General features: G+C 43.8%; 2 protein-coding genes across 2 annotated transcripts in view; both read right to left on the reverse strand.

Moving 5' to 3' along the window:
• The window catches only part of XXYLT1 (xyloside xylosyltransferase 1), a 37,969-nt gene extending 27,581 nt beyond the window's left edge, over positions 1–10,388 (reverse strand). The window contains exons 1-2 of the mRNA XM_082486826.1: positions 9,823–10,388; positions 3,671–3,818 (exon numbers count right to left, since the gene is read on the reverse strand). Coding sequence (XP_082342952.1) covers positions 3,671–3,818; positions 9,823–10,248 — 574 coding nt within the window. The 5' untranslated portion in view covers positions 10,249–10,388. The remainder of the gene's footprint in view (positions 1–3,670; positions 3,819–9,822) is intronic.
• Positions 10,389–14,610: 4,222 nt separating this feature from the next.
• The window catches only part of ACAP2 (ArfGAP with coiled-coil, ankyrin repeat and PH domains 2), a 65,338-nt gene continuing 53,758 nt past the window's right edge, over positions 14,611–26,190 (reverse strand). Inside the window, exons 17-24 of the mRNA XM_082487032.1 lie at positions 25,829–25,923; positions 24,242–24,426; positions 23,343–23,435; positions 21,828–22,015; positions 21,379–21,488; positions 20,271–20,381; positions 19,969–20,030; positions 14,611–15,111 (exon numbers count right to left, since the gene is read on the reverse strand). Coding sequence (XP_082343158.1) covers positions 15,008–15,111; positions 19,969–20,030; positions 20,271–20,381; positions 21,379–21,488; positions 21,828–22,015; positions 23,343–23,435; positions 24,242–24,426; positions 25,829–25,923 — 948 coding nt within the window. The 3' untranslated portion in view covers positions 14,611–15,007. The remainder of the gene's footprint in view (positions 15,112–19,968; positions 20,031–20,270; positions 20,382–21,378; positions 21,489–21,827; positions 22,016–23,342; positions 23,436–24,241; positions 24,427–25,828; positions 25,924–26,190) is intronic.

Genomic DNA, 26,190 nt, shown 5'->3' on the forward strand with positions numbered 1-26,190 from the left:
GGAACCACATTCAGAGATGATGCTACTCCCCAGGAAGACTGCCAGCTCTTCGTACTGGCCAGGAAACCCTGCTGCCTCCAATTTGTCAAATATCACCTTCTGTCAAGTTCTGCTAAATACCCTCACTCCACACAAGGCACGGTACCTCCAGCCAGGTTTCAGAGACTCCCCTGAGCTAATGGACTCCACTCCTTTGTCCAAGTTCGCAGAGATAAGCCACAAAGCTGCTTCTCTGTCCTGTTCCATTTTCCCTCTGCTCCTTCTCTTCTCCCACAGGGTGATCCTGCTGCAGCATGGTCAGCAAAACCAATGGAGTCAAACACCATCAGCATTTTTCAACGCTCTGCCCAAGCTGCTGGATGCTGACGACTCTCCTTCAGCCCACCAGCTCCTGAGGACGCCCAGTTGCTAAACTAATTCCCCCTGAAAACTACCTGACTTAGGCCAAGGATGGGGGCCAAGAATTCCCTGGGGAGCCCACAGCTTCCCCAGGCTGCCCCTCTGCCCCTCTAACTCCTCCTCCCCTCACCTGCGGCACCAGCAGCCTGTCCCGTGATCTTGGCTGCCAGGCAGATCTGCCCAGACACTACTCCTTCATGAGTCTGTAAGGAGGGTGATAAAACCCTTGCTGGGTCCCCTTAAGTTACACAACTAAAATGACAAGTAATTAGAAGGATGGAAGCCGGTTGGGAAGTGAGAGGCCACCTCTGGACAGGCATACTGAAAAGGAAAGCAAAAAGGTCCAAGTCCTTCCTCCTCCTAGCACTGGTCTGCAAGTCCCAAGACCATTTCATGCTGACATCGTCCTCATCCTGGCAGCTCCTGCTCGTCCTGAACCCTGCTCATCCTCTGTGTAACTTTCCCGTCACTTCTCCCTTGCAAAAACCATTGCGACGCATCAAGCCCTCCTCCAGCTCCTCAGGGCTGGCCACACCGCATTAAAACAAGATTTATGAGCCTCAAGCACAGACAAGAGTTATGCAGTCTGCACTTCTGCATGCTGCATACCAAGTCCCCAGCTGGTTTAAATCAGATTAACTCCGCTGATGTAAGACATTTAAGGCAAGAGAGTTCCATGATTTACACCAGCTAAGAAGCTGTTATATTATAGCTTGGCAGCTGCAGGTTTTAGATGTGAAGTTTTTTGGGCAAGTATCCCAAGCAGCAATGAAAGACAGAGCAGCTGAGTGGCAAAACCCATTTATTCTCAGTGCAATATGCACGCAGCCAGCACATGTTCCACAAAAGTATTTTAAAATAAAAAACAACAAACAACCCCAGTGTTCAGTTTTGAGTGCCATCAGTCTGCAAAGCCAGTGCCCCGTCACAACCCCAAGACTCCACACAAATCACTAAGTCATGATACTACGGAAATGCCTCCCTTCAAAAACTGATACATTTGGGAAACTAAAGCCAGGCAACTTCAATGCAAAGGTCGCTAGCTATTGAAAAAACCCTATAGACCGATTAACACAAAAGCAAACAAACATACAAAGAGCTTAATATTCAGATCAGTGCCTTCATTTCTGCTGAAGGATGCTGAAGCTTCCAAGCAAATCTGGCTTCCACAAAAAAAAAATGGAGCCAACACTATGGAGCTAGATGTACCTGCAAAGCTGCACAAAAAGATGCAGCATTCACTGAAGGTGAAACAACACAGAAATGCACCAGGAAAAATGCTAATACAGCCCAAAAAGGAAGGCTTAGTCCTTTCATCTTAGCGAAGTAGCTTCTTCACGCCCGTAGAGGCTGGTTTGTCAAAGCCAGGAGAGTGGTACGAGCCCAGTGCCATTCCCACACCACCCACAAGCCTGCAAATGAGCAGCAGAGCTGCAGCCTTCCCTGCTGCCTCCTGTCCAGTGCCAGCTGCGCATCGGGAAGCAGGGAAGGGGCTGGGGAGCCCCGCCAGCCCCATAAAACACCAGGCACTCAGCGCAGTAAATCCGACCTCCCCTGCAAGGGAAATATAAATCAACTTTACTGGCAGCTTCTGAAACAAAAACTAAGCTCATGAAACTGTAAAAATGCCTCTTTAAACATCCTGTGCCCTGAACAGACCATTGAAAGCCCCGTCAGGCTGAGGGAGAGCAAACAAGCTTTCCAAGAGATGAGACAACTCATGGGTTGACAAACTGAGAAAAGGTATTTCAGACTGAGCAGCTTCTTGCTGGCAGGTGGCATGACATGGATATCTTTAGCACACGGTAAAGACAGAGTAGGGAATTGGGAGGAGTGAATTAGCCAGCATTAATACCATCGTTTGTATTCAGCGTAGTTCAAAGCACTTGCAATGCAGACATCACCAGACACACACACAAAAAAATTACCCAAGTCTAACGGAGACCAAAGTACATCATGTTCTCTGGAGACCACAGAGTGGGGGTTGGATGGGAACCTCGGGGCTGCCTTGCCCCAAAGCGCCCGGGGAGGACAGAGCAGGCTACCTCCCTGCCTGCTCTTCCCTAACGCCTGCTTGCACAAATTAAACACCACTGCCCAACCGCTTAATGAGCTGGCATGGGATGGCTGTGCCCCCCAGACAGGGGCACGTCTAGAGGAAGCCTCATGAATCAGTGCAGAGGCAGAACCTACTGGGCAAAGCCAAACTGGGACAGGGTTCAGGAGGGGCACAGGAGAGTCACACCTGATCACATCCCAGCAAGGGCAAGATCCATTGTAGGAAATCTGCAGGGAATATTATGGCTGGGCAGAGGTTCCTGATGCTGAGGAAGCTGCCAGTGCCGGTGGTGCTAGCCATGGGAATGGTTATTTCAGCAACACACACGGGTGGGAATGGGTCCCAGGGCTCCCTGCCACCACTGCCACCCACACCCTGCCATGCCACAGGGAGGGCATGCGGCCAGTGGCTGGCCCAGGAGAGGATGCTGCCCTCACCGGTATGTCAGGCCAGTAGGGCAGCTGGCAGGGAGAGCCCAGGGACCAGCGCCAGGAAAGGACAGGCAGGGCTGGAGGAGCTCCAGGGGAGGTGTCTGGGGCCCAGGGATGCAACACCCTCCTCGTGCAACCAGTCCAAGGCTAGAGAGCACAACGGTCCCAGGAGAAGCACCTGTGCACAGCTGGGAAAGGAAAACATGGCATCAACTGAGCCAAGCTCCTTCTGTCAGCTGCCCTGTTTTTCTGCAGATTTATTGTTGTTCCCGCAGTCAATAACAGCAGAGCGAAGGCACAACAAGGAAACTTAAGTGATCAGTGGCTGCTAATCAGCAAAGCTTTCCAAGAGCTCACCGAAGCCAAGAGGAAAGGCTCAACAACTGTTCTCTGCTGACACTTGCTAGCGCACAGCCACACCACAGGCATGCGGCACCTCTTTCTGCTGACACCCCATGGGCAAGAGGGCTGTAAACACACACAGGGCAGGCACGCGTTCTCCTGTCTCGCCTCTCCTACCATCTCAGGGCACAAGGGCAGGGCCAGCTGCTGTGCAGCATGAAAAACCTCCTGCCACTCATGCCAGTGAAGTCCTGGATGTGGGCAGTCTTGGACCGAAGGGTACATCACTGCAGGAAGGAGCAGAACCCCAGAAGCCCACCCCAAAAGTTTACTAACTTTCTTTGCATTTCAAATAGCACTGGATAACATCTCCCTGCAGAAGAAAAAGAGAGCCTGTGTTCCTGGAGGCAGCTGCTGCCACAGCTCAGTGGAGGCTTACCTTTGGGCATGATGCGATGCATCGCAACTGACAAGAAGAAGATGGCGTCACTGTAGTAGGTCCCCGATCCTGCACTGAAGTGTTTCTGCATGGCTTCGACGACTGGAAACAGCTTTTCCGTCAGCTCATTCACATCATGGACTATTACCTAGGAGAGACACCAGAAACACCGCTCAGCCGCTGCCTCTGGGGACTGGCCCAGCACTGTCAGCCTCTGCTCAGCCCGCACGGGCAGGGGCCGAGGGGAGGTTGTTAAAGCACAAATAGTGCTGGTGGCACTGCAGCTGCACAAAGGGGCCCGGCTGCCCTGGCCCCTGCACACCCCCCTGCCGTGAGCGCCAGCTAAGGCATCAGGGAAAAGAGGGAATGATTTTTACAGCCATTTCATAAACATGAGACTCAAATCCACTCATACAATCAAGTCCGCTCTATGTTTTTTGTTGCCTTTTTTTTTTTTTTCTGGTCTGTTCCCACTGCCTAATGCAACCACATATCTGGTCTCCCATATGGAGTCCATCAGAAGAGGTGACGGTTCGCTCCAGGCTCTGGCATCCTGCCGTTTTGAGGCAAGCCAGACCACGTCACTTACCCTGAGGACCAAGACTCGCTCCCTGCTGCAGAAGCAGGCTACAACAGGGCCAGGGACGCAGCCCGGATTTCCTGAACCTCAGCCCAGCACGGAGGCAAGCTCTGCAGCACGTCCCGCCGGGGCTGGAGCAGGAAAGGGAGGACAGGCCACAGCATGCTGACGAAAATCCAAACATCAAGGGTTTCAGCAGAGCCGAGCATCTTCTCTCACAAGGGATTTCAGCCCGCTTGCGCTGGAGCTCTGCTCACGCTCAGCCAGCAATGCTCAGCACTCCTCAGCCCTGCTGGAGCCCATGCACCAGTACTGGCCCTCGCACGCTGTGCAGGTCCTCGCTACGGGCCAGAAACAGGAATAACTGCAAATGTACCTTGTATGCTACTGAAATTTTGGAAGCTTATAATTAATTTTGGTCAAAGTCTGACAACCAGGAACATTCATGCAGCCTGATGCTCATTACACACACAGAAGGACTCAGGTCATGGAATCATGCAAGATAACACAAAGGATTTTCAGCGTAATTAAGAGAGATGAGGAACACGACCCTGGTGCGGATAAGGAGGAGTGCAGAAACTCGAGTCTGGAGACTCAAGGTCATGCCGCCTTCTTCAGGCCAGGGAAAGCAGGAAGAGCCCAGCAGAAACTGAAGGCCAGTAAGGACACAATTTTGCAGCAGTACGTGAATTTTGGAAAGGGGAGCCTCTACCCCTTGTTTGAGGGATACAGAGACACTTCCTTAAGCCTTCAGCAGGGAACTCATCCCCACGATCTCCATAGGTCCCTTCCAAACTAAACTATTCAAGGGTTCTATGTTCACTCTTTTTTCCTACTAAAACTTCATCTGTTTAAGAGCAAGGAGCCCTGCACTATACACCTAAACATACAAGATAGAGCATTTGCTTTTTTAAGACCTAAACCAAGTCAAGTGCTTCAGAGGAAAAGGCAGCTCTGGAGCCTGAGCTGGTGCCATGACCATCCTCTCTCTGAGATGCACAAGCAGCTGCTTTGACACCCAGTGAGGCCGGCACAGAGATAGAGGCCGTGAGCAGTCTGGAGCTTCTTCCTTCCACACTTTCTTGGAGAAAATGTTACCCAGATCAAAGTGCTCTTGTGTCAGAGCAGAGCTCGCCAGAGGCAGGGAGCCACTCGCGGGACCCGCAGTATGCCCAACAAGGCAAGGTGATGGCCCCATCCTGACCCTGGGCATGACAGCCGAACCCACAGTGGGGTACCACTGGAGGACAGTCATAGCAGAGTCCCCACCACCTCCCTCCTGGGGACAGCACCCCAAACGCCCACCCTTGGCCATTGGCCCTTGCTGTCAGCTCAGCACCATACAAGAGCCCTCGTGCAGGCCCTGCAGCCAGTATGTCCTTTGGACGCTGCTGGCGTCCCGGCTGCTAGGCTCAGGGCCAAGCGCCTGCAGGAGGACGGCAGGAAAAACACAGAACAACATGTACCAGGAAAGTGCATTGGGAGAGCTCATCAGCAGCCAGACCTGGCTCAGGATAGCACAGTATATTCCCCAAGACACTGCAGGGGAGGAAACTCCGTTACTGGTAACCTTACAGCAGCATCTCGCCCCAGCCCTGCCAAGCTGCACGAGCCATCGTGGTTAGCACCAGCAGCGCTGCAGGGACAGGTAGGAGAGCAGCATGGCTGAGAGGAGCAGATCAGCAGCGCCAAGGGCTGCTGCCAACAGTGATCCCAGGTGACCAAACACAGCTATAAAACACCACTACTCTCCAGGTGCAAAGGCACCAACCGCCTGTGCATGGAACTGAGCACCATCAGCACCACCACCACCGGGATGCGCAACGCTCTGCTCCCAGCCCAGCTCGGTAGGGGCAGCTTTGGGGTCTAGCCAGACTGGAGAAGCATGGAGGAGAAATACTGCACCTGTAACTGCCCTTCTGCATCCAGCAAAGGAAGCCTGAGGTCTGCGCAGCACATAGGAAACAGCTGAGCAGGGGGAAAAAAAGTCAAACCAATTCCAGCCACCGCTGAAATGAGCAGTGTGCCAAGTACCAGTGGACAAAAATCATGGGAAAAATACTCCCGAAACTCCAGACACAGCATCATCCACTTCCCCTCCCCTGCCAAAGGAAACAGGAAAATTTGGTTCTTTTGCCCACCCTTTGCTTAGGCATTTCTGCAAAGCAAACTCCTGAGCAGCTGAATCTTCCTTCCGCAGCCACAGGCTGGCCAGCCTCTCACGGACTGCGAGGGCTTCTCCTCTCCCCACTGCTGACTTTAGCACAGCTTGTTGATCTGCTGCTAATTTTGTACTTCATTATTTATTTGTGTAGCAGCTTTCAGTAAATCCCCGTAGCTAAATCCGACCACGTTTGCTGAGGACATTAAGAAATGCAAGTTCTAGGGGTTTCCTGTGCAAGCACAGTTTTATAAACACACACCCTGCACTGATAAAAGACCCTTTCAATTGATTCACCAGGAAAAAAAAAAACAACATGTTTTTTTTCTCCTTCACTTTCCCTCCTTCTCATGTTGGGTATCTTTGCAGCTCTCTTGTAAGCGTGGGGTCACGGCAGCTCCGTTACATTCACCCCAGCACGTCTTCGCACAGCACCAGGCCCGCAGAGGAGTCAGCGTTTGGCAGCATCCTCAGTGGCGCTGATCTAAACAAGCAACCAAGAAGAGCAACGAGCAGAGCGTGCAGTTAATTTTATTCTCGGAGGGGAACGGAATAAATAAGCGATATGAATCAGCACAGGGAGTCAGAGCACACAGCCCAGAGTTGCAGGAAACAGGGCGAGTCGGGGCTTTCTGTAAGCACAGTATCAGCTGCTGAGACATGCCGAGGCTTGCTCCCAGGCACTTCCTGCTCGCCGGGAAGCAGGAGAGGCTGCAGAGATCACCCTGCAACCCATGGGATAGGACACGCTCTCTCCAACTGTGAGCGTCAAAGCCCTGTTAAAAGCCCATCCGAACCTCCGCAAGCTGGAGTTTGGAGGACAAGGCATGGGCAGAAAGGCCAGGTCCTGGCTGGGTACCAGTGTGCGGCAAGTCTTTCCTCCGGCACGGGTGCTTCCCTCCAAGCTCATGGCTGCTTCCCGGCCAACTTCCTCGTCCCTGCCGCTCTTCACCCCACGCCGACAAGCCACGCAGCACCACATCGCGGAGCACCAGCTCCATCTGCTGCTCACTGTTAGCGCACTGCACTCCCAGCTCCACATCTGGGACACATCTGTACAGGCACTGCAGGACTGGCAACACCACATCAGGACTGCCCCATGAGTGGGACAGCCCAGGTCAGCCTTGCCCTGCCCAGCAGGGAGGGTCCTGTGCCTAAGCTGCTCCCACACACCCCACCATGGTGCATCCCAAAGCCCCTCCGCTCTCACCCTCCACGTCCTGCCCTGGCAGGCTGCAGCAGGCTGCTTCAGTCTCCAGACTTTGAAAGTTCCTGCATTTGCTTAGGAAGAGAGAAGAGCTGGCCCATGACCTTCCCCAAGGGACGGGATCCAGGTCTGGTTCTGGGATTCACCAATAGAGGACATAACTGAGCCCAGCTCTGCTGGGAGGGGAGGGCAAGGACAGCTCCAAAAGCAGAGCCCAAATCACATCCTCAAAAAGAAAAAGTAAAGTTCAGAGTTTTTAATCAATCCTGCAGCTCAAGCTGCCCTCTGAGCACTTTATCAAGCCTTGTCTCTGGGCCTGCTCTAAGAAAAGAGCGTAAGAACCAGGAGAGCATTCTGGGGACACCAAGAGAACCAGGAACGAAGAGGTCTGGAGATGGGTTACTGCTAGAGCTACCCGAGCATCAGGATCAACCACCTTCCAACATTTTAGCAGCACCAAAGCCCAAGTTAGGGTGACGTTTCCTGCTGACAGACGAGGAATGGGGTAGGCTACAGCAAGAATAAAGAGGCACTGTCACCTGCTGGCGTACCAGAAAGTGGCACAGTATTAGGCACAAGGCTGTGTGCTTCAGAAGCAGAGAAAAGCCTCTGCTCTGTACTAGGAACTCTATCTAAAACCAGGGAAGTGGAAAGATCCGAAGCATACTGCCAACTGCAGCCTAGCTAATGAAACCAGGACACGGCGGCTGTGCTAGGAGAGAGGGAAGAAGCTGTCCCACTGAGTAGATGCCAGCAAGATCCCACCTGAGCCCTCCAGACCGCACTACTTGCTCACACCCAAGAGATCAGTTCTGGTGCAAGACCTCCTCACCAAGCCATGAGCCAGGCTTTACCGCCAGTTCACAGGCACACACACACACACTGCATGCCCCCACCTTCACCTCACGCAACATTCCACTCACAAGCCCGTGTGCCCGGGAGCAGCATGGCTGCCTGCAAGGGATCTCCACGCTGTGATGGCCCAGGTGTCCTCCCCCTCCAAGAGACACCATAGCATAAACCTGAGCTACGCTGTCACACTGCACCGTTACGGGGCACCGCAAGCCCACCCTGCTGTGGCAGGGAGGAATCCTCCTGAAGGTAGGTAGCTATGTACAACCCCTCCAGACCGTGGAGCACTGCTGGCATGGTGAGGTTACCCTCCACGGATACGTGACCTGAGCGCCAGCACTAGTAAAGTGCCATTTAAGAAAAAGGAGAGGCGGGATTATTTACCAACAAATGATCTGTACAAATAACATTAAGATTACATCTCTAGTTACACCTCAGCAGAGTTCAGCTAATATTAAACACCTGAAAGACGAGAGATGAAAACTTACAGGAGGAGTAGAGGACACTTCTGAGCAACACTCCACAGCAGCACATCTAGACAGGACAGTCAAGTTACCCAGAGTCTCCGAACTTAGAACTCCTCCAGTTTTCAGACACCTGTTTAATGTGAAGGAAAGCCTGACTCTGCACGTACTGTACTGACCATGTTTTTGAGAGGCAGAACTGTTTCTCCAGCAGGTAGCAAGATGAATATTCACAGGTGGAAGCACTCCAACCCTCACAGGCTCTCCATTCCCTTTTTCAAGAGCCACTAGCAGCCTTTTCTGATCACGGTCCTGCAGGACCACTTGAGCAGCCATCTACACACAAGCACAGGTGGTCCTTGTGCTGAGACACTGAACTGGGGCCAACAATGGGGTCTCTGGAAGAGGAGCAGCACCACTCACAGCAGCTGCTCTTCTCCAGCAGAAGCAGTTTGCCAGAGGTGTTCCCAGACCACCCAGCCCTGGGCAAGACAGTCACCGGGCTGCACCAGGACACGTCCCAGCAGGGACGCGGGGTCTGGGCTCACAGGGAGCGAGCCCTTCAAAGCATTCATGTGACTGGGGAAGAGATACAGCCTTCTCCAGTGCAGATGGGAAGCAAATACACCCTCTCGTAGGGGCTACCAGTGGAGAAAGCGCCTTTCCACCGGGCTGCTGCTCCCTTTGTTTTGCGGGAAGATTACCACTACCCAGAACCCCCGCGCGCTCTCCCGCTAACACCTGGCGGGAGCCCCAGACGACGCTCAGGGCAGGGGTGCACCCACCAGGCCCAAGCATCCCGGCGGGCGGGCACGGCCGGCACCGCGGCGCTCCGCTCGGCTCCCGGCGGGCAGGCCCCGCCGCCGCGCAGCCCCCCACAGCCCGCACCTGGTGCCGGATGGCGGCTCCGCGCAGCAGGTCCCGCAGCAGGCCCAGGCCGATCTCCCTGCTGGCGCCCTCGGTGACCAGGTGGAGGTGCAGCGCGTCCCCGCCGCCCAGCCGGCCGTGCCGCAGCAGGGAGCGCAGCGCCGCCTGCGCCTTGCCGCGCAGCGCCGGGCTCCGCTCCGCCTTGGTGAACATCAGCAGGAGGTGCAGGTCGCGGCCCCCCGCCGCCGCTGCCTCCCCGCCACCGCGCTGGGGGTGGCGGTGGGCCGGAGCGGGCGGCGTGGCGCGGAGGCGGCGGGTGGCGCTGGAGAAGGTCTCTCCGCCGCCGCCCAGGTAGTAGAAGGCGCAGACGGCCAAGGCGGCCGCTAGCGCCAGGGCGCAGGGCTGGGAGCGAGCCCAGCCCCGGCCCGCGCGGCCCAGCGCCGCCATGCCGGGGGCGGGGGCAGCCGCCTCAGCGCCGCCATGTTGGGGGCGGGGCGGCCCCCTCAGCCGCCGCCATGTTGGGGGCGGGGCGGCCCCTCCTCAGCCCACCCCGCGCCCGCCCCACAGACGGAGGCGGTCGAGAGCATACAAAGGTTTAATCAAGTACAGTATTTACAATCCTTACAGCATGTACAGTCGGGTAACTACAAAGGTAATAATGCGTTTCTCTCATTTACAATGACAAACTACAGAAAAGTACAGTCAAGTTTTAGATACAAAGTCTACCGACTTCTTAAATGCGAATACATTCTTTACAGTTACACCTTAAGGGGGAAGGGGTCGCTGAAGAACACAAGCATTTTACTGCTGGAATGCTTAAAAAACACCAAGTACAGAGGGACAGATGGATAAAGAAAAAAAAAAGTTCATTATTTCAGACAGAGTAACCTCTGCTTGAGGAAATGATGATTTCTCAGCGATTTCTATCAAAACATGGAAAATCTGGGATACTAACAGAAAAGTGAGAGATATTTTTTCCTCCTCTGTCATCTCCTTCCATGGGAAGAGAAACAAGAAAATACCGTATGCAGACAGATAAAGCAAGTGTATGAAAGGCGATATACCAAAATGGTACGTTCATCCTTTTCCCCAGTACTGCCTTTCTGGAGCAGTCCCTGTTTTAAAAATGTGCTTTTGTGCAAGACAGCAAAATATTTTGGCTACCAGGGTGCATGAACAAGTGGCATAAACTCTTAACTGGGGAAAAAGCATCCATCTGTGAATGGGCAGAGACGGTAGTTTGCAAAACTGACTCAAAATACTTTCAGTGTATTAAATAATCAGCTCAGTCCTTGTGACAGTGTAAAAATGTTATGTCCTTGCTACTTACACACTATTTGTAATTCTATGAAATGGTCTTTTTATATTCACTGTGTTATTTGAGATTCTCATGATCAAAACGCAGAGTTAACATCCACACTTTAAAACAGATGGCTGCAGAGAAGCACCAAAGTCCTGGAAACATCACAGCCAACCTTATGCTTATTCTAGTTCTCACATTTTTCTTTAGTGCTACAAAGTTTTTGCTCCATCAAGGAGAACTCTAGTAATTTGGACAACACGTGTGTACCGATGTCACACTGCAAAACAGGAGAAATTTCTTCTTATATGGGGATTTGCTGACAGCAGTTGGAAGGTCTGGTTGCATTTTCTAAAACTATTTCAGCTCAGTATATAAACAGGTAAAATATAAAACCCCACGGAGTGAAAAATACAGTATTAATGCAGGATCCTTTAACGTACTAACATTAGAAGCCAGGAACGATACAACCCAAAGCTTCTGAAATCAGTGGAAAGACTGCCACTGATTTCACAGAGTTCTTGGATTAGGTCCTAATTGGTAAGGAGGCTGAAGTCAGAACATGTTTCTGCTGTTGATTAGTACGTTGTAGACTGCAATATGTGCAGCTCATGAAAGCAAAGGAAGACTTCCACCATCTACCACCTTCACCACATTTACGGGAACAAATTCCAGCATGTCTAATATAATTCAGTGGCATGATTCAGTATGATAATTCAAAAATTTAAGTTCATATGCACTGTACTAACATTAACATAAAAGATGAAACCTTATAAATAATCAAAATAATATAGGCCACTAAGGAAACACCAGAGACATCGTTTAAATCAACATGCAATGTAAGTAAATTATACCTCTGAAGTCAAGATGCATTAGCGTATTTGTTGAGCTCCTTGACATTTCTCTTTCCAAGAGATCGTTGGAACACGTGATCTAACCCTGGCTAGGAAAAAAATACTGTGAAGTCTTTCAATGGGCTATCTAGTAAATTACTAAAAATCCATGTGAAAGTTGATTTTAAATTATGTTAGCAATCTACTGCTTTGTACCTCACCGACTAAGACCTGATATACTTCATACCTACAGAGAAATATGAACTGGAATTGAAGCTTTCCATTACCCAGTACAGAGTACAAGATGTTAACCCAAAATGGAGCCTTACTGTCTATTATTCTAGTTATACTCAGATTCATATTGTAATAAAAACGGAAATTTCTTTATATTACTGAGTAGAAGATTAGCACTCGAGTTAGAACACGATATGAAAATCCAGATCTTCGGAGTACGAGAGAGAATCATACTTTGTATTACTGAAGGCTGAATCCTACAAGTTACAGAGGCCCTGGAACACGGAGCCTGCCAGTGTTTGGTAGGACTAAGCCCTCAATGCAGTTCATGCAGCTTAATGGCATATTCATTTTTGCTGCTGAGCAACATATTAACACATGTATTGCACCTGAGCTGAAAAAAACCCCACAGCTTTAACTGAATGCAGTTTATACTGACTGAACATCCTAGCATGCCTGAAAGGACTGGGGAAGAAGGCTGCAGGATCAGAAGTGACTTACCTACTCCCTGAATCATTAAAACTCCAGAGCTCGTGAAAAGAGTAATACAGTCTGTGGATCAGGTACATTAGTAATCCTTTAGCATAAATAGACTGGTCCAGCTTCTGAGACGGACGAGAGTCAGGAATGCAGCAAATGGATCTGCAGAGCTACTGGGAAGAAACTTTTTGTCTACAAGAAGTTGTCCTGCAAAATTTGTCACAGAGATTTTTATGGCTGGGAAGGAAAACACCAGTGGAGAATCAAAGTAAGTGTCTCAGACATTCTTCCAGCAGCATGGACCGAGATAGAAAGATTATGCCATTAAGTCTTAGGTAGCTTTACATTACAGCCAATCACAGTATATACTGCCTGTCAGGTAGGCTACAAAAGATAACTCTTTAGAAAAAACTACATCTAAAGTGTATACTACACATAGCCATATCTTACATTGTCCCATCTATACACTGGGAATTTTACTTTAAGATCTACTAAAACATACACTGCTGTTAAATACTGGAGATTAGGAAGTCTATTATCATTTCATAGACAGCTATTTAAAAAACAACTTACTAGAAACTACTGCTTACAGGTGATATTCCAAAGTTTATTATTTAGACTAAACGCACTTTTAAAATGGGCAGAATCTGCTTTTTCTAGCATAATTAGACCGCACACAAAGCAAGAACTGTTTTGTAAGATTCTTCTGCTTTGAAAAAGAATCTATTGGACACTTCTAAAATACTATTAGCTTTGCAGCAGTAATCATCCAGACTTGATGCATTATTATATATTTGATGGAAAAGGATAAATATTTGAAATGCCTTATTCAAATTTAACATGCCAGAAAGTTTAATTTTACCATAGATTACAGAAAACTCTTACCCAATTTTGCTTATCTTAGTCAGCTTGGAGAAAAGCCAATTCATTTCCTAAATACGTTTAAACAGCAGGTTAGCATAATGCCATGACTACCAGGAGTGTTAAAAACTCAGACTGATACTCTGTTACCTAAAAGTTCTCCTTAAGTAGTCCATAGCGCAGACAAATAGAGCACAAAGAATTGCATCTGCTGGTTCAGGGCTTCAGGTGATTACTATCTAGGTACTAAATAACCTGAGACATAAGCATGTATCTACAGTCACCATTTATACATGCACATCAGCATAAAGCACTGAATAAAGCAAACTGTGTTGCTGCCCTCAGAATACAGTTGGAGACTATGGTCATTTGTTACTTCGCAAAAACGTGCAGTGAAAGTCCTAGGTTTTCTTGTGCACACCTAACTCCAGACAACACATATACGTACACATCTTTGCAGAGTATATAAAAGATACTGCTTCCCTATATAAAGGATTGATTGCCCCAAATTTAGGGTGGCTGCATTACATATGAGATTTTATATATTCAGCTCAGGGCCAGTACTGAGAACAGCAAAAAGAAAAGGTAAGAAACAGCCCTTGTAGGACTGTTCTACACAACCTCCATTGGCTCAATATTTACTTTCGTATCTCAAATTTCAAGTTTTGATATCAAAGTATTAGAAACAAACCCCACATCATGTCCTGAAGGATTCAGTTTATTTTTCATGAAGGGTTCCACATGCTCATTTAAAAGTGTATTTGCTGCACAGAAAGTTTAATTTAAGAGGAAAGAAAGGAAAATAGACTGCTCTTAGAAGTTTGGTCCTCCAGGATATATACCTATTGTGACTGACCTGCAGTCACTAGCATAAAGGCCAGCCTGGTATTAAAGCTTCCACTGTGAAAGAGCTTGCAAAAGAGCAGGAGTTACCATGTCTTGTTATTAACAGCCTACCTCTAACCAGAGAGAGTGTAGGTTAAGTTATAGGGCCACGAACAGAAAAACAACTCAGTAAGTCATTATCCAATTTCCCTTCCAAACAGTCCCAGAAAATGCAACCCAGACCTTCTTGTCAGGGGCACATTCTTGATGGCAACAAGGAGACAGATGACAGCAGGGGATGCTAAAATCGCAAAGCTGGTCTGACCATCCTGCCGTCCCAAGCCTGCAACGCACACAGCTACGCACTGCTAACTTTACATACAAACTGCAGACAAACTTCATACTTGCTAACAAGTACTATTTTTATACTGAGCTAGCAGGCATTCCTTTTTTTTTTTTTTGAATAACAAAACAAAACACATTTTCTTCAACTGCTGAGGTATACGTACTGTAGAACATAAAACAACTCACATTTCCCCAGCTACCACAATCTAAAACTACATTAGCATGGTCATTTCATCCAAACTATCTAACAAAATGCATATACAATTCATTCTGTTAAAGTAAAAGAAGACTTGCACTATAAGGATCAGATTCTTTTCCTTCTTGACACTTAAGACTTCTGGGAATCTGACTGCTGGAAACGATTTAGCTTCTCTGGATTATTTGATGCCATTTGAGAAAAGTCGCGAAAAATGTCCTGATAAATTTCATCTCCTAGGTAGAAAAGAAAAGGGAAACAGTTTTAAACAACTTGTGATAGTTAACATCACCCACCATTGCACAAATGCCCTACTGTGCTACTAATTACTGTTTAACACTTATTCATGTATAAAGATTGCTTACAGATGGAATGATGCTGATGTGAACTCTTTGGGACTGTTTACTGGCATGCACATTCTGTAGAAGCAAATTAAACAAAGCAAAACTATACCTGAAATAGTATCTCATGGGCAGCCACACAGAGGAAAGTTCAGAGTTAGAAAGGAAAAATGAAAGCATTTTAAAGCAATGTAAAAATAAAAATGTTTATTAGCTGTTAAAGAATAAAATCCTTGTTTTTGCAAGGAGGTGCTAAACAAGATTCTCTCCAGAAAAGCAGAATTGGCATAAAGAAAGATTTACTTGGAAACACAGGTCAGAAGTCTTAGAGCCAGACAGAACTCTCCATGAAAGAAACAATCAGCAAGCAATAGTATAAAAAAAGCAATCCTAAGTAGAGAAATTATTGTTCATAAATCCTTTTGGTCTATTACTTCAGCAAATGTAAATTTTTTACATGCATTACTGAAAATTCATTACATCTTTTAGTTTTATCTATAAGAGTGATGATACCTTCCTTAAACATCTTTCATTTGTTGGGTAGTTTGTTTTTTTTTGTTTTTTTTTTTTTTTTTTTTTAATCTTCACCCTTTGTGCTTAAACACAACCCGACTACTAGTACATATGCAAAAATGAGGGATGGCAGCAATTTCCACCAGGCCTGTCTCCCTCCCCCCTCCCTGTTGACACAAGAAAACACATTCAGGAATGATTACTTCTTGAGTCCTTGCCAAGTCATTATTCTGCCACTTTAAAATGGACATTTTCACATTCTTTCATCTGCTGCAGCATTTTGGGCCTCGAGTTCAGGTTTCACTTTAAAACATGAACTATATCCTATTGCCTTCAAAGGGAATTAAAATACATAAAACATTTGGTCCGGTCACAAACTGTGCAGCCATCCAAATTTTACTGTCTTCTCAACACAGATGACCACACAGGACAAGATCCTAGCACTACTGTGCCTTGCCAATAGCTTCATTAATAGCATGACAAAGAAATCAACCCAAAGTCTTTCTCAATGTGTATGTTGATTATGAAGATTATTTTTTTTTTCCCCCAATATGATTGTGGAGTAAAGTATTATTCTACCACATTTTTCCAAATGGTAGTTTTAAAAAGGACTTTTTGTTTAGAAGTTGGCACCACAGCAAAAGGTTACACTGTTTTGTTTTTCCATCTCTTAGTGCACATTTCCAATATTAGAACTATTATTTTTTTGGACATGAGACTGCATTCATTTGAACACTTTCAGAAATGATAACTGACCTTCCAGAAACATTTAACATGCACGGCATGTGGGTTTATATAAAAATGTAATGACACAATTCTTCCCAGACTTTAAAAGATAAATGCATTCAATACTGCTCTACTGGCAAAAGTTAGTTCTAGTGAAATTCCCTTTTGGTTTTCAGATTTAGTTTCAAGTATGTTCTAGAGATGAAGCAGGCACAGGACACATTTTACTGTAACGGTTTCTGATAACTGCTTGCCCTGGGAGATAAGCACAGCAGGGAGGGAGTTGTGACATTCACCAAAAGAATAGCGGTGAGGAACGCAAAGCAGAATCAAGCTTGTATGTAAAAGCAATTATGCTTTTAATACAGAAGCGGGTTCCACCGGTGAACTACTACTGTAGTTCAAGTTGCCGAATTTGGTTCTTTCAAATTAACTTCAGAGAAAAAAACAACAGCTATTTTTGCAAGATACACTGTGGCTCTGGTTTTGGCTCTATTGCATAACAAAAATATCACATACAAAAATAGACTAAAATAAAGTGCCCCTTTAGTCTGTAAGCTGCATTCAAATACTACTGTAAACCTTATAATTATTTTAAAATTCTACTTTAAAATTGAATTCTGAAAATTCCCTTTCCAAGCAACGTTTTCACTAAAGTGCAGATTTTACGTACAAAAATACTATAACAGTGCTTTACCATTTAACACCAGAGTAACTCAAAAGGCACACATCATACATTCAAGAAAAGATAGGAAGAAAGAGTAGCAATACTAATATCAAATATTTAGCAGACATACTGTAGCACCAGAAGATGAGCACTCAAGTATTACACAAGAAACAGTACAATGGTGCATATGGCTTCTACCACCAGAAGCAAACTTTTTGTGGAACAAGCTAGTTTCAGCTAGTTCCCATTCTAGGAATATTTTGGAAGACCAACTATACCTTGCAAAGCAATACACACATTCTCTCAGTAGCTCAAACCAGCTGGGTATATTTAAATCAGAAATGTTGATGCCATTAGCTACATTAGTAATTGTTTATCAACTGCATTATTAAATGAAGAAAAAGGCAGTTGACTTCATTCTGATGACAGCAAAGTCATATATTGATATTTACCCTCACATAGCTCCCAGCAAACATACAATTGTCTTGAAAATCCTTATTTTCCTCTAGAATTGTAATTTTAGAAAACAGGAGTTCTAAAATAAGGGCAGTGCAGATAATTTAACATGTATATGCAGTGAAGAAGACCTGCCTCATCTATGACAAGGTATCATACCTTGTGACAGCAGAGATAGGTTTTGTGCTTACACTTACACAGTCACACAACCTTTCTAGCAGGCTAGCTGACAGTAACATTAAACACACTCAAATATTTACTTCAACTTTTAAAAGAGACTTCAGTGAGTAAAGAGTCAAGGAGAGCAGAGCTATGCTATTAAAGATAGAGCAAGATCTCCTGCCTGGGATGCTGTGCTACAGCCCGTGGCCTGAATTTCACAAAATTCCGCTAATGATATGCTCCCCCTGATTTTGGGCAAGCTCTACCTTCCATTGTCAATCTTGCTTGTTTACAAGGCTCAGATACTACCTGTAAAATATCTGGATCGGATTGTATCAACTCAGTGTCTAGATTCTACAGTAATACAAACTGATAGAAAGGTGAAGATATTTTCAAAGAAAGACTTAGCCAGCTTTTTATTTCATCTACCTAATTGAAGAATCTGTCTAAAAAAGTATTTTAAACAAGATGTCAGGGAAAATAGTCTCCCCCATCTCCAGTTAAAACACATTCATATTTTCATGTAAGTAGTGCAAGTATTTGTTACAAATGAAACATTTTACTAAACATTTGCAATGTTCAGTAACCAACTAAGGCTTTTTGTATGAACTATAGAAACACATTTTCTGGTTTATAATAATTTTGCATAGCCCATTAAATGACGTAAAATATTGATTTATGATTTAGCACAGAGCTTTTGAATCAAAATACCTATCTCCCTTAAGAAAAAGATATTTTACAATTTGAAACTGATAGTTAATATTTTTACCTCTTAAAATAAATGAGGAGACTCAAAAATGCTTCAGTATGTTACTTTCAGCCTGTCAGTGAAGTACTATGCATTATATCAGAAAATAGCTTTACATTCCAAATGGCCAAATTGGCAATAGACTTTCATATACATAGCCTGCTGCATTTTCTGATTGGGAACTCTGACTCATTTAAGCTTGTAATCAAGTATATACTTTTAAATTATCTGTTGCTCTGCCAAAGAAAACATTTGAATGTCTGAATGTCTATAGTACTTCTATTGTTTTAACTTGAATTTCCTAGAAGATTTGTTTAAAAATAAATTTGAAAAACTTCTATTCTTAAGGAGAAACTTTATGAAATAAGTACATTTGGTTTATTTAATAGAGTTCATCTGGGATATTGACATGAGACTCGATGTTGCCCCTTGAGTATATTCCAGCTCCAATCTGGTAAAAGATATAAGCACACACAATCCTTATGAATCAGTGGAAAAATACATAAGGGCTTTACAGAAGTGAGCCAGGAGTACTCAGCACTTGACCTTAAAAATAAGGTTTGCCTTTCACTATTACCAGGCATAGCAGCATGTTTTTAGCTGTCTAACTTGACAATCAAGTGCGCCTTCATTATTGATATTTGCAGAGAATAAGTTAGGTTCCTACAGAAGCATACCATAACAGAAGAAATGGCTTGCATAAATATCACATCAGAACATAGTGTAAATTGGGACTGAGTGCCCGAGAATAACGTTGAACATATTCATTCAATATAATTTGTTACTTTATACCAGTTGGCTCAAATGGCTGCCAATCCTTCCCTCCCCCCCCCCCCATCAAGTGGTAAGATACTATGCATACAAAAATACATACTTAAGAATGACTGTTTTGGTTTTTTACTTGTATCTTAACAAACAGAAGTATTTAAAAATAAAATCTGAGGAAACAATACTTTCCTATTTCTGTCTGGAGTTATTTTGAAATATTTGATGTACATTTTTACATTGGTGTGCAAGCATTTTTTTCTTAAAAAAGAAAAAGAGGACCATTCCACAGGAAGGAGAATGGTATCCTGTAGTTAAGATGAACTCCTCAATTGTCTCTGAGCAACCTTGGTCAGAAGGCTGCTATTAAATAATGTCAGGTAAACCCTAACATTATGTGAATTTCAATGGAACATCAACAGGAAAAAACTGTGGACAACTACCAGCAAAACAGGTTGGTAATGGTTGTAGTAACATACACTACTATAATAATGTACTTTAAAAACTCTCCTTTTAGGTTCCCTAAATAACCTGACAAAGTCACACCAGTGGATTTCAATGGAACTTTAACACGTGTTAATTGTTTATAAAAAACATTATTGTATGAAGCTATCTTAAATTTTCCTCTGGTCCTAAGAATCTAATTGTAAACTGATAAATTCCTGAATACACTTCTTATACTGCATTTCAGTATGGTTATTAGTAGAGTATTGACCTGGCTGTCCATAGAGTCCTTCCGATTCACGCATTTCTTCATTCATCCTTGCTAAACGCAACCTACGATTTAGGAAACAAGAACAACAATGTCATCTTTAAGACACTAAAAAAGATTGCAATTCAAGACCTGCAATGCACTCCTGAATCTCACATCAGTGAGGTCACCTATGGATACTGCACTGATTTTTCTTTTGCTCTCCCTGTTTTTATGTAATGGAATTTTCACATTCCTTATATTTTTAACTTGGAACAGAATAGGAAAACCTAGCTACTTAGTCAAAAACAGAACGTACAACTTACAGTGTTACAATATCTGCATTTGCAGCTTCTACTGCTATACTTAATGGATCTTTCCCATCTTCATCAGTGGCATGCTGGTTCGCTCCTCGTTTTAGGAATAAACACACTTGTCTGTTTAGAAAAACCAGGTAAGAATAATTTTCACAACAATAAAGGAAAAAGGCAAATAAATTCAAGCTGGATGCAACATATTTGGCTTAAATCACCAAAAGTCTCTTGAACATATCAAAACAGCACTATTCATCTAGATAAATTGAGACATTAACACCGTACTAAGCAAAACCTTTAATTAATCCACATTAGAAAGACAGCCTAACTCAGTTTGCTCTAGTGCAGCAAGGAGCTGAACCCTTTAGAAGTGAGACTCTACCTTCCTGTATCATCTTAGGTTGTACAACCAAAAAACCTAATCCCTTTTACCACAACAGAGAAGAACAACTGAGCACGATAAATCAATACAGGAAAAAATACAGCTTACAGGTGCCTGATTATAATTCACAGGTGCTATTATAATTCTTCATCTTTATAAACAGGGCATACTGACTAAGCTTACATCTTAAACTCTCCCAAGTTGTTGCACTCTATTTTGAATTCATGCATGCAAAGAGTTTGGGCACAACCAACCAGATTATTAAGTCTTCATTTGAACTGAGCTGGTACAGGGTTTCAGTTAAAAGCCGTGATTCCAAAATGCAAGATGTGATGCAGTACAGTTTGAAATGAGATACGACCTCAGTGTGACACACAGGTGGGACAAGTCAGAAAAAGCCTTGGCCCTCACACACACCACTATTTCTCCTATTTGTATCATATTTCTTAAGAAAACAAGAAAAACCTCATGAGTCTTCACCAGAAGTTCATGCTATTTCAAAGCCTTATTAAATATGCGTTTTTACAAAATGGACCAAAAGTGTGTTTATAGGTGTTTTGCTAGCAGATGAGACTGCTAATTCAATTGTTATTTCCTCTCTCACCACAAAAGTTTAAGAAAAAACCTAGATCACCTGAAATATATTAAAAAGTCAGAATATTTAGGGAAATGAAGAAGCTTCACATAAATGGTCATCCTTTACTGTAGACATTAACAAATCCTGCAGCAGTAAGTTACCCAGTGTGTCCTAGAACCGTGGCATGGTGCAGCGGCCCTCTTCCTTTCATGTCCCTGATGTTCACGTTTGCCCCATTCTGGAGCAAGAATTCACAAGTAACCAACGAACCCTACAGAATAAAAACGAAGAAACAATTCAGCACCAGACCTCTACAGTAAGAGCCAAACCTGTTCTGCCTTCTCACCACTGAGTCAGGTGCCAAAGGAAACAAAAGGGAATTGCTTCCATATCATATTTAAATGCTACTAGGTTATATAATTCCCAAGAAAGCATTAACAGGAAAAAAATAGTTCACAAACAACTTTGAGAGAATATTGTAAAGACAACTGCAGCATCACATTATCACTCATTAGCAAAGCAAGCAGTTCAAAAGGAACAGTGACACAGAAATATCCCTATTATTCCCCTTCCCCTCCTCCCGCATCAGTCAGTGCTGTACATCACGTACCCCTCGCACTGCCTGAATGAGTGGTGTTGCTTTGTTTTCTCCTACGTTGACCCAGTTTACTTCAGCTCCATGGGCCAATGCTTCTGCCATATCAGGAAGATTCTTCTCAAAGGCAGCCCGATACAGCTGCAATCCTGGACTAGGCTGTTTGGAGTCACAGAACACAGAAGACTCTTGCTTGTCTCCTTCTGAAAAAAAAAAAAAAAAACCACAACAAAAAACAAAAACCTTATCTGTAATCCCTGTTTTTATAAGGTACCTCTTGGAATTCTGACCAAAAATGTAATTTCTCTGGCATAAGGTAGCTCAGGTTTTGCAGAATGCTGTGCATAGTTGCCCCATTCTGCCAGGAGAAGTCACAGATGCCTTTAGCTTGTTCCAGCATTCAGGCATGGCCACTTCACAGAATTATTACTGCCCAGAAAAATTCTCTCCACATTACTGGAAGGAGTGATTATCCTTCAATCTACCTAGTCCAAGTCATTTCTAAGAAATTACTTTAGGTTAGAAGGGTGTTTTACCCTATACTGCAAAATATGAGTAACAATAATTTCCTGCAGAGATGCAGTCATACAAATATATCTTTGTCTGCAACAGCTTGATATACCTAAATTATGAGGCTAATACTGTTCTGACCTAGTTTTTGTTAAAAGATACCATTGTAATTTACCAATTACTCACTGTGGCTATAATCTCTTGGACTAAAGCATATTCTTTCTTTTCATTTCAATAAAAGTTATAAAGAGTGAAGTCTGGGACATAAAGACATTGTTATATATAAGCTTTCAGGAGTTACAGCATCATGTTTTACAGTGCAGTCAAGGAAAGGGTCCAGGCCACATGCTGCTTGCCTACAAACAACAGCTGTGAACTACTGGATTTAAAACATACCTTAGAAGGGTGCTTTGATGTAGAAAAATAAGTTTTCTTTATAAATAAGCATTTCAGATACTTTGACAAACCATACTCAATACATCTGTCAGACCAGGATGCTAATATTAGAGAGCAAATAATTTCATCAATCAATTTATAGAACTTAGAGTAAAAGGGGGTAATGTTTAAAGGCATGGTCAATTCCACTAAGTGGAAAACAGAAACATTAAGGAAGAATGCTCAAGTAACACATAAAAGCCTATTATCTGTGACTTAATGGGAATTCCATCTCCAAGGATTTAACTATTTATAAAAGGATTATGCATTTCTGTGGAGACTTGTCTGTATCAGAATGCAGCATTGCTCTCTCTGCTAAAAAAACAAAGTTCTGGCTCAGTATCATCTGACTGGAAAAAAACCCCATAATTCCCTGAACTCATTTAGAATCATTCAATGTCATTCTTGCTACCAAGCCTGGAGGGAAGAAAGGCCACTCAAGCAATCATTACCCTTGTTAATAATATTTCAGCCTACCAGGATAGAAGAGACATGAATTGTACCACCAAGTACTAATCTCTTTGATAAGAGCATGCTATCAAGAAGTGATTAATTTTTCATCTTGAAGTACAAAGCCTAACGCACCTGGTTCATACAAACTGTTAGCTGATATAGTAGAGGCAAGATGTTCTCTGCTGTCATCAGCACTCTGCTGGATCCCACTGTCACTGCTTTGTACTGTTTTGGAGAAAAACCTGTAATTACTATGCAGACTGTAAGCTACCTACTCTTCACAGATACCATGATAATAAAACAAGCTCTTATACTTGGTCCTGAATACATAATTTTTTTATTGACTAGTAATTATTCAATATTCTTAACATATCCATAGAAAAATATTGCAACCATAACATTTATAATAATAACAAATGTTAAAGATTATTAGAAAGGAAAAGATCAGGATAAGTAGAAAAGCTTAAATTATTTCATGAAAACACTAAGCCATGCAGTAGCAGGAGACAATGGATTAAAGGCAGGGAGTTGGCCACAACACACAATGGATCACTAGTGCAAATACTGAACACGCCATAGCTGTAGTACTTACTACTACGTAGTTTTGAAGAGGTATCAAAGTAGGAGAAGAGTGAATCTAGCTCATCAGGACAGAACAGAGACTCCCGCCTCGCCTCGTCGCTACTTACAGCAACCGCTGGGACATGCAAGTTAGCAAAGCACAAAGCAGGCAGTAAGGAAGGGATAGGGCAGGAGAGAAAGTTATTGGAAAAATTAAGAAGGGTGAAAATACGGAGGAAAAAAGGTGGTTAATATGTTTCTGAATGATAAGCATCCCCATTCTAAATTTTTCCCCACCTAAAAATACACATCTCTGAATGTGTCTTTTCTCCCCTATACTTCTAAACTAGGCTATGACCCAAAGACAAATTCCAATTTCTCTGCGTGAGGCAGAAGATGAATTAATACAAAAATATGTTACTTTAGAAAGAACACGTGTAATAAAGCTAAAGAGAGAAGTGTGTAAATACCTTTTTGGGATGCCGCACCTTGTTCCCCTGCCAAAAGGGATTTTTCAGGGCCACTGGGCCTTTTCTCTTCCTGATTTTGAGGCAAAACTTTTGTTCCAGATTCAAGCAGAGATACTGATGCAGGCTGTTTCTCTATAAACTTTCTTTCCACATACTTTGCTCTGATGTATGCCTCCTTCTCCTGCCTGTCACATACAAAATCCCTGAAGTTAGCAAACTAGTATTTTAACATTTTCATGTATTAAAAGAATATCCATTTCATACTAAAGCCAGTAACCAAAACTGTAGTTTGGCATTGCATGTAAGGCACACTGATGACACATTTTCAAAAAGATGAAGAGCATACTGTCTAACTCTTTCTGGATTCTTGATTAAATTTTGCATAAGGCTCAAAAGAAAGTAATTTTGTTAAGTTTATATACGTATATTTTCTTTCAGGCAGATACTTTAGAAAGTGGTAGGTGGAAGAAATAAGCATTAGCTACTGTATGATACTTCGAATAGAATAGATTACTTCAGTTGGAAGGGACCTACAACAATCACCTAGTCCGACTACCGCTTCTTGGTATTTACCCTTTATACATGTTTTACATTGTTAATAATCTATTAACAGAGCATATTTACCTAAGAAACTAACTATATAAATTGCAACATTTGTTAAAGGAACATCAAGATGACACAAGAGAACCATAACAAGGAGAAGCCTCAGGCAGGCACAGCCACCAGTTCCATCATGCTTACTGAAATATCTTTCTTTTAAGATGATAACCTCAGGTTAAGACACACAGCAGTTGTGACAAACCAATGAAAGAGGCTATAAAAGTATTCCTATTGAAACTGCTGAAAAGCAGTTACCACTAGAAGGAATATCTAGCAAATCTCCTACTTTATTTACATTACTATCATCTCCAAATTGCCAACACTTTATAAAATGCTGTTTTCTATACCATAAAACTGGCTGACAGCAAGCAGCACAGAACTGGAAAAAACTGGTAAAAAAAGTTTTAAAAGACACCTTATACAGCAGAACAAAACATTAGGAAACTACCTTCAAAGGGAAATTAGCATCAGAGAAATATGGTAGACAGCAATACAATCATTAGAAGGCTGCTGTAAAGCAGCAGAGCTCATGTACAATGTAGGCAGAAAGAACAGCGCATTCTGGGGATCAGGGAACAAGAGTCAAACTCAAGAACAAAGTCACTGTGAACAAAAGGCACAGCCACAGGCTCCTTCCAGGAGAACTGGCAGACCAAGTACAGCTGGCTGAGATGGTACAAAGTAGACAGGAACAAAATCAACATGCCCACACTGAGGAGACAGAGCAGGATGCTATAGAGTTGTCATCAAAAGGAAGGAGTGAGATCAGAAAAAGAACAAGTGAAGAGAAGCCAAAAGGAACCAACAGGATGAATACCCAATAAAGACAGAGTGAGAAAAGGGGGAGAGCAAAATATACAGGTGGTAAGGGGAAACAAAGTAAATCAAAAGGAGTGTTACACAGTTAAGTGGCAGCATCTTTTAAAGCTGGAGGCTGAAGGAAGCAACAAGAAAAGGAAGTAAGAGGCACTACTACTAAATTACTACCTTTGGCTTCCAGGTTGTGGCTTCTTTACTCCCACTTTTTCCAACTTCGCTTCATATATTCTATTTATAACATCATTTCCCAATTCACACATAAGCTATGAAGCAAAATAAATAAATTCAAATACAGTTGCAAATTGTTTTTAATTGTTTTTAACCTCACTCAGCCTATTTTTACAACTTCGAATTTTCACTGGTAAAAGTACACTTACAGAAATAAGCATGGTTTTATATCACGATAATGAAACCATCAGTGAATAGAGACATAATTCCAAGTAATATAGCAAAAAAAATAAAGTTACTCTTTTAAAGTGCCATTCTCTACTGAAAAATGACTGCAAAAATGACCGTCTGTCATTCTTGAA

Source organism: Vanellus vanellus, assembly GCF_965231255.1.
Source record: "Vanellus vanellus genome assembly, chromosome: 8".
NCBI lineage: Eukaryota > Metazoa > Chordata > Aves > Charadriiformes > Charadriidae > Vanellus > Vanellus vanellus.